Source organism: Blennius ocellaris (genome assembly GCF_963422515.1).
Source record: "Blennius ocellaris genome assembly, chromosome: 12".
Classification (NCBI taxonomy): Eukaryota; Metazoa; Chordata; class Actinopteri; order Blenniiformes; family Blenniidae; genus Blennius; species Blennius ocellaris.
The window spans coordinates 29,146,022-29,155,032 of NC_137661.1; the positions used below are offsets into that span (position 1 = coordinate 29,146,022).

General features: G+C 44.1%; 1 protein-coding gene across 2 annotated transcripts; it reads right to left on the reverse strand.

The window, feature by feature from the left end:
* Positions 1–3,949: 3,949 nt before the first annotated feature.
* Positions 3,950–7,897, reverse strand: ociad2 (OCIA domain containing 2). Of its 2 annotated transcripts, XM_080505987.1 has the most exons (7): positions 7,722–7,897; positions 7,556–7,640; positions 6,530–6,583; positions 6,396–6,443; positions 4,748–4,898; positions 4,134–4,208; positions 3,950–4,051 (listed from the first exon to the last, which is right to left on the reverse strand). In XM_080505987.1, the coding sequence occupies exons 1-6, from the start codon at positions 7,848–7,850 to the stop codon at positions 4,142–4,144; spliced, it is 534 nt and encodes a 177-aa protein (XP_080362113.1). In that variant the 5' UTR covers positions 7,851–7,897; the 3' UTR covers positions 3,950–4,051; positions 4,134–4,141. The 2 variants fall into 2 exon arrangements, with proteins under 2 accessions (XP_080362113.1, XP_080362112.1); XM_080505986.1 differs by having other exon boundaries at positions 3,958–4,208.
* Between the last annotated feature and the right edge of the window lie 1,114 nt (positions 7,898–9,011).

Here is a 9,011-nt window from a genome sequence, read left to right on the forward strand (position 1 = left end):
AATGATAGAATCCTCATGGTTCCCGTTCACACACACAATGATAGAATCCTCATGGTTCCTGTTCCACACACACAATGATAGAATCCTCATGGTTCCCGTTCACACACAATGATAGAATCCTCATGGTTCCCGTTCCACACACACAATGATAGAATCCTCATGGTTCCCGTTCCACACACACAATGATAGAATCCTCATGGTTCCCGTTCCACACACACAATGATAGAATCCTCATGGTTCCTGTTCCACACACACAATGATAGAATCCTCATGGTTCCTGTTCCACACACACAATGATAGAATCCTCATGGTTCCCGTTCACACACAATGATAGAATCCTCATGGTTCCCGTTCACACACACTGATAGAATCCTCATGGTTCCCGTTCACACACACAATGATAGAATCCTCATGGTTCCTGTTCCGCACACACAATGATAGAACCCTCATGGTTCCTGTTCCGCACACAATGATAGAATCCTCATGGTTCCTGTTCCACACACACAATGATAGAATCCTCATGGTTCCTGTTCCACACACACAATGATAGAATCCTCATGGTTCCTGTTCCGCACACAATGATAGAATCCTCATGGTTCCTGTTCCGCACACACAATGATAGAACCCTCATGGTTCCTGTTCCGCACACAATGATAGAATCCTCATGGTTCCCGTTCCACACACACAATGATAGAATCCTCATGGTTCCTGTTCCACACACACAATGATAGAATCCTCATGGTTCCCGTTCACACACAATGATAGAATCCTCATGGTTCCCGTTCACACACACTGATAGAATCCTCATGGTTCCCGTTCACACACAATGATAGAATCCTCATGGTTCCCGTTCACACACACTGATAGAATCCTCATGGTTCCCGTTCACACACAATGATAGAATCCTCATGGTTCCCGTTCACACACAATGATAGAATCCTCATGGTTCCCGTTCACACACAATGATAGAATCCTCACGGTTCCCGTTCACACACAATGATAGAATCCTCATGGTTCCCGTTCCAGACACACAATAATAGAATCCTCATGGTTCCCGTTCCACACACACAATGATAGAATCCTCATGGTTCCCGTTCCACACACAATGATAGAATCCTCATGGTTCCCGTTCACACACACTGATAGAATCCTCATGGTTCCCGTTCACACACACTGATAGAATCCTCATGGTTCCCGTTCACACACAATGATAGAATCCTCATGGTTCCCGTTCACACACAATGATAGAATCCTCATGGTTCCCGTTCCACACACACAATAATAGAAAACCACCCTGTTGGTGATGCTTTGATCACAGTTGGTTAAACACGAAAACAAGTTTGGGACTTTCATGTAATACGAGCAAAACAAATCAACAAGAGCAGCAAACAAAACGAGCCTAATGCGCAGGTTAATAATCGATGAAGTCGAATGTATTCAGCAACTCGCCTGCTGTTAAAGCTGTAATGATCATGTTGAGCAGCAGCTAGCTTTAGCGTTAGCTTTAGCGTTAGCAGCGACTCGCTCCAGCTGACAGCTCGTTACCACTCCAGCCTGGCCGCGGCTCGCCTCGCCAGCCGGCCGGCGAGGAGCTCGGCAGAGCAGCCGAAGTGCTGCTCTCGCCCGGCTGCCAGCCCGGGGCTCCGGAGGACCGCTAACGGTCTCCTCCACCACAAAGTTCCTGCCGGAACTTGCAGCGCGGCAGCGGGACCCGCGGCCAGCAGCGCCCCGCGCCCGCTTCCTCCTCCGGACGGCGAACGGACGCTACTCACAACTTTGCTCTCTTCCCTGGGTCGTTGAGCTAGGCGGCTCGCTTGCAGACGTTGTCTTCATTTGCCGAACGAGCCTCCGCGTCCTGGCCCTCCTCCATTCGAGGGTTTGCGTAGTAGTGGGATTTTTTTTCTCCTTCGTTCTGTTTCAGCGCTGGAAGAGCTCCACTGTCACAGCGGACGGCAGCCCGTTAGTCCCGCCTCCCTTCACTCCTATTGGCTTCCGTTGTAAACGCCCACATAAGGTTCCGCGTCCTGTTTGACAGAATGCGTGTCAATTTACACAGAACGACCTGTTGATTGGATAGCGTCTTTTAGGGGCGGGGCGAACTTTTACTGCAACCGACGTACATCGACTTCTGCACAGATTCCCCTTGTTTATTTACTTATTTGTTTTTTGTTTTTTTTACCTTCGGCAACGAGAGTTGGGTCGACAAGGTTATGTTTTGGTCTGCGTGTGTATATTCATTTATATGTATTTATATATTTTGCCAACTTTTCGCAAAAACTATTCAACCGAATTGCATGAAATTTTCATGGATGATTTGATTCGATTTTGGGACGTTGATGGCTAACCATTTCAGAAACAATCCTCATTACCTGCAAAACAAAAATCCCTTCTCATACAAAAGCGGATGAGAGAGGCACCTCATGGACATCAAAGGTGATCAGCATCTGTTGCCATGGTGATATTCGCCGCTCAGTGATGTAGCTACCTGAGCTCCCTCACTCACTGTATATATATACAACCTTTTGTTGTGGCCACCCTCAGACACACCTGGTCAATATTCATGCTGTCTAATCAGCATCTTGATCTGCCACACCTGTAAGGTGGGCTGGATTACCTCGGCAAAGAAGCGCCCGCGAACACGGATTTAGACAGATTTATGAACAATATGAGAGAAATAGTTATTTTTGTGTTTATAGAAAATGTTTTAGTTCATTGAGTTCAGCTCATGGAAAATGGGAGCAAAAACAAAAATGTGAAAAGTGTGAAAAACATGAAAACAGTTAGTTTTTCCACAAACAAATGAGCCCAATTGAGTGTTTTCATCTTAAAATCATAACTTAAGAGTGAGCTTGAAACACAGTTAAGCTCTTGTCACGGTTCAAAACAAAGATTTAACCATATTGACAAGTGAAAAGTCTCTTATATAATAACTAACAAAAACTCATCTTAGTAGTTTTCTCCAGTGTTTAATATTGCGTCACGGTCAGACAGTCAGAGACCCGAGGAGAATCGACATGAAGACTTTGGAGTCCTGACCTCGATCCCACCGAGACGCTGTGAAGGACCTGGAAAGACGGCTGATGCTGGAAAACCCTCGAAGACAATGTGACTGAATTACAACAATTGTGTCAAGAAGAGTGTCCAGACTTCCTCCACTGCGTCGGAAAAGTCGTCACAAATGCTTGATTGCAGGAGTTTGTGCTCAGCGGTGCCCAGCAGGGCAAACACTGCTTCACACTGGCCCACGGAGCTTTGGCTTCTTTCTTCCTCACTAATAAAACCCTTCAGTAAAAACTGCTTTCTGTGTTTACTTGTGTTGTCTTTGACTGAAGTTTAAACCAGTTTGATCTGAAACATTTCAGTGTGGAAAATGTGCCAAAAAAGTAAGAAATCGGGAAGGAGAAAACACGTTTTCACACCTTTATACTTGTTATAGAATAGAACATTCAGAAAATAATAATTATATAATGATGGAACACTCTCTGTGAATTCTTAGACATTTATTGGTTAAGTACTTCAAGGCAACTACTTCAGGTTTGTCGTTTGTAGATAAGAAACTTCTACGGCCGTTCAACACTTGAACAAGAATGAAGTATTGTTGTTGATCACTGATGATGATGATGGTGATGAGGTTTCTCATATGAGACACTGACCACTGCAGCCAGTTGTCTACACTGGAACCATTGTGTTTCTCCTGGAGTCCTGGACTGACCCTGTGGGCCGTGGCTCTTCGGACCATGACAGACGGAGGGAACTTGTTCATCTGGCTGCTAAAGATTAAACTGCAAAGCTTGTTTTATTCCTCTGTTGCAGTCCAATAACACACTTTGTACCTCCAGAGGAAGTGCTGCTTTTATTTCGATGAGAATGGAAATGAAACGCTTCCTGTCGGTGTTTGAGTGGACGGTGGCGCCCCCAGCTGGCTGTTTTATTAATTACATCAGAGGCAAAGATAAATCGCTCAAAGTGCAGTATTTATTGTCGTGAACAAAGGAAATGCTGAAAGTGATGGATCCATGGCGACAGACATTCCTCCAGCGTCCCGTTGAGGCTGCAAAGTGCAAAGAATGAGATGAAGCCAGAATCCCAGGCGACTGGAGGAGCAAAGGTCAGCGTGACGAGGACGTGTTCACCTGGGACCTCAAGCGTCTTCTGCAGGCGCCGCTGGAGCCTGTTGCCGACATTCCTCACACACATGGTGGCAAGCTCTGTGGAGACAAGCCCTGGACATTAATGCAGACAGTCTGTGGGAATTCCTTCAAACCTCTTCAACTAACAAGAAATGAAAGCAGTATTTGGTTCTGTGGCTCGTAACCACTTGCTGTTTTCAAACGATTCTACGAATCCCATCAGAGTGCCACTTTGTGCACTAACTGGCCATATGAGTCCTTCAGGGAGCGAATCTGCACCGAGTCACTTTACATTTCTGTCACTATGGCAGGTTGTTTTAATGCAGTAGTTACTCAGAGTTATGTCACGATTCAATCTGCTTGTCTTCTTATTGGACGGAGGACAGACTACATGCTGGATTTACATGTTGGTGAGTTTGGTAGCTTCAGTATGTTCATCACATCACAGAGACACAAATCAGAAGTTCTTTTGTTTCACATGGAAATAACCCACATGATACACGTCTGAAGTTCATTTCTATTTGCAGTCGTACTCGTGACTGAATCGTCTATATGATCAGTCAACATGAGAGCATTAGATGGCGTTATGGAGTAAAAACATTCAATGAGCTCTGCACCTGTGTCCAGGACCGCGAGGCCCCCCTCTGGACCAAGGTCCGAATCCAGGTCCGAATCCAGGTCCATCCTGCAGGCCCAGGGTCTGGAACTTGCTCCGGCAAGTAGGAGCATAGGAGGCTTTCCCCAGAGCGTAGCCCAGGACGCCAGCCACTGTGAACATCACACCTCACCGCCTGAGCCTCAATACAGCTGGTAAATTAAGATATAATAACTCAATACAGCTGGTAACTTCAACATACAATAACTCAATACAGCTGGTAACTTCAACATACAATAACTCAATACAGCTGGTAACTTCAACATACAATAACTCAATACAGCTGGTAACTTCAACATACAATAACTCAATACAGCTGGTAAATTAAGATATAATAACTCAATACAGCTGGTAAATTAAGATATAATAACTCAATACAGCTGGTAAATTAAGATATAATAACTCAATACAGCTGGTAAATTAAGATATAATAACTCAATACAGCTGGTAAATTAAGATATAATAACTCAATACAGCTGGTAAATTAAGATATAATAACTCAATACAGCTGGTAAATTAAGATATAATAACTCAATACAGCTGGTAAATTAAGATATAATAACTCAATACAGCTGGTAACTTCAACATACAATAACTCAATACAGCTGGTAACTTCAACATACAATAACTCAATACAGCTGGTAACTTAAACATACAATAACTCAATACAGCTGGTAAATTAAGATACAATAACTCAATACAGCTGGTAAATTAAGATATAATAACTCAATACAGCTGGTAAATTAAGATATAATAACTCAATACAGCTGGTAAATTAAGATATAATAACTCAATACAGCTGGTAACTTCAACATACAATAACTCAATACAGCTGGTAACTTAAAGATACAATAACTCAATACAGCTGGTAAATTAAGATACAATAACTCAATACAGCTGGTAAATTAAGATATAATAACTCAATACAGCTGGTAACTTCAACATACAATAACTCAATACAGCTGGTAAATTAAGATACAATAACTCAATACAGCTGGTAACTTAAAGATACAATAACTCAATACAGCTGGTAAATTAAGATACAATAACTCAATACAGCTGGTAAATTAAGATACAATAACTCAATACAGCTGGTAACTTCAACATACAATAACTCAATACAGCTGGTAAATTAAGATATAATAACTCAATACAGCTGGTAAATTAAGATATAATAACTCAATACAGCTGGTAACTTCAACATACAATAACTCAATACAGCTGGTAAATTAAGATATAATAACTCAATACAGCTGGTAAATTAAGATATAATAACTCAATACAGCTGGTAAATTAAGATATAATAACTCAATACAGCTGGTAAATTAAGATATAATAACTCAATACAGCTGGTAACTTAAACATACAATAACTCAATACAGCTGGTAACTTAAACATACAATAACTCAATACAGCTGGTAACTTAAACATACAATAACTCAATACAGCTGGTAACTTAAACATACAATAACTCAATACAGCTGGTAACTTAAACATACAATAACTCAATACAGCTGGTAACTTAAAGATACAATAACTCAATACAGCTGGTAACTTAAAGCAACAATAACTCAATACAGCTGGTAACTTAAAGCAACAAGAACACAAACCAGCTAGTTTGGGAAATGGACCAAATCTCTTTGATGCCTGCCAAACGCCTGTAAAGGAAAAAGAACAGTTTGAGTTGGTTGAAGGGAACAATGATGAGGAGTACCAATGGTTCCCGTGTTCAGAAGAGCTTTACCGTTATAGATGAGCCCCCCAGTGACGGCCATGCTGCCCAGGGACAGCGGGAGAGCTGCACACACAAACACACTGCTGTCATTTGAAGATCACATTGTTGAAAACATGTTGAAATACAGTCAGAATCCATCCCAGGAGGTCACATGGTTCTGAAGGTAGAACAGCTCCGTCCATCACAAAGCTGATATACCGTCACACTCACAGTCACACCGACTCACAGTTTCCATTGAACTCCTAACATGTTTTGGACTGTAGTGGAATAAAGTCACTCAAAGTGGACTCCCTGTGGGGAAGGAGAGCTGGTCATGTGACTGCCTCGTCTCTACTGAGTGAGAGTGAGGTCACTCTCTAACTGCCTGAGGTACGTGCCAGTAAGGCAGATCCCTTTGACCTCCTCATGCAAGGTAACAGATGAATGCAGAAACACACTGATTCACACTAACATCAGTTGTTGACAAGAGAAAACAAAAAGCACTGCTGGTGCAGCCTGGAACGTTGTTCTGATATGAAACATGGTTGATCTCCACACTGTGGAATCTTGATCCCGGCTGGTCCGGAGGCTGATCGCTGCAGCGTTCTATGTCGCTATGGCAACGCCAGTCTGCATCACTGAACCCTTCACTAGTTCACCTGGTGGAACAGGTGATTCACTATCAGGTCTGAGACTCATCTCACCCACACACACTGTGTGTGTGTGTGTGTGTGTGTGTGTGTGTGTGTGTGTGTGTGTGTGTGTGTGTGTGTGTGTGTGTGTGTGTGTGTGTGTGTGTGTGTGCTCTCTACCAACGTACCCACATGTGGGAGTGTTTGTGGTGTCTCACAGTAAATTCCAGAGTGAAAAAGTAAACACACCCGTTGAGTAAAGAGAATGACCAATAAGCTCCGCCCACATATAAGCCCCGCCCACAGATCTTCGAACATGAACACCGACACAATGCATACCACAGCCTGCCGTCTCTCTCTCTCCTCCTCCTCCCGTCTGACAGGCTGGTTTCCCTCAGAGGTTCCTACAGAACCCAGTGTTTACCTCGGTACCAGAAGCTGTCCTCCTGACACTCCCTCCACACCTTCCTCACGTCCTCTCTGTGGATGTGGCCGTCGTTCACTGGGCACTGGGGTCACAGGGGTCACAGGGTCACCTCAGGTCACTGCACCACAAACAACTGAGGTGCTGTGTTTCCTCGGCCTCTCACCTTCCAGGGTCCTTTCCTTGCCGCTGAGTGGGGGGCAGGCGGTGTGGCCCCCTCTGCAGCCGGTGGTCCAGGCGGTGTGGCCCCCTCTGCAGCCGGTGGTCCAGGAGGCCCCCTGCTGTCTGAAGCCATGGTGGTGGTTCTTCTCTCGAGCTGCACTCAGTAGGTCTGCTGCTTCCTCTTCCTCTGCCTGAGTCCAACTGCTGGCTCCTCCCACACACCAGCTTTATAGGACGGCCCACACACACACACACACACACACACACACACACACACACACACACACACACACACACACACACACACGCACACATTTGATCATAGTCACAATTCATAAGGATCATTAAAAGATAAGTTGCGACTGACCTCTGTACACCAGCTTGTACCGGAACATCCAAGAGGGACACACCTTGTTGTCAGCAAGGCTGCTTGTTTGATTGTATGACCAATCAGCAGTGAGAGGCAGTGAGAGGCAGTGAGAGGCAGTGAGAGGCCAATGAGCAAGAAATGTCACCTTTAATCACACATCAACAAACTGTCATTCCATTCATCTGGTTACAACGTTTTAATATGACATCCTTTTATTCTGGCTATAGGTCTTAATATGTATTACACACTCTCCGTGTGTGTGTGTGTGTGTGTGTGTGTGTGTGTGTAACTAGCCGGTCTCACTCACTCACGTTGTCCACTAGTGGACGAACCGTCCAACACTTGAGTTCTGCTCCACAGTGAGACGACCAGGCTCTCCAGGATTCTGTTTGGCTTCAGTTTTTCTAAATGTCGCTGTATTTGCTTCTTGCCAACATATGAGGTCAAATGTGAACATGAACTCACACTTTATGCTAAATCACAGAGGATTTATTCAGCGGTGGAGTGTAAAGAGTGTAAAGCTCAGTGGATGAATGAGGTGGAGTCCTTGTAGTCCAAGGTCCAGACAGCCCCCCCCCCCCCCCCCCCCCCCCGCCCCCCCGCCACAGGGCTGCATGGTTACTAGTTCATCAAACGGCCGCTTCTTTATCTCCACTAATAAAGTGACGATAACAGCACCAGTCTGTTGTTTCTACAGCTTTTATCAAGTTGGGTCAAAGAGAAAAATGTCTCTATTATTGTTAATATGCAGCTTATTTGAAGTGTATTGCTGCAAACAATAACCCTTAATGCTTTTATGGTCATGTGAATCACTCCCATTGAAGGTCTGCCTTTAAATTTGCTTTAATAAGAAAATCTGATCAAATAGCAGACATTGTTCAATTGAACCAATATTAAGAAAGTGACTGCAGTGATTGAGCTTTT

Coding starts and splice junctions, on each gene's coding strand:
- ociad2 (XM_080505987.1), bottom strand. CDS start 7,850: ATGGCTTCAGACAGCAGGGGGCCTCCTGGACCACCGGCTGCAGAGGGG. Junction 4,899..6,395: donor TCCATTTCCCAAACTAGCTG/GTTTGTGTTCTT, acceptor TGATGTTCACAG/TGGCTGGCGTCCTGGGCTAC. Junction 4,209..4,747: donor CCTCGCGGTCCTGGACACAG/GTGCAGAGCTCA, acceptor TTGTCTCCACAG/AGCTTGCCACCATGTGTGTG.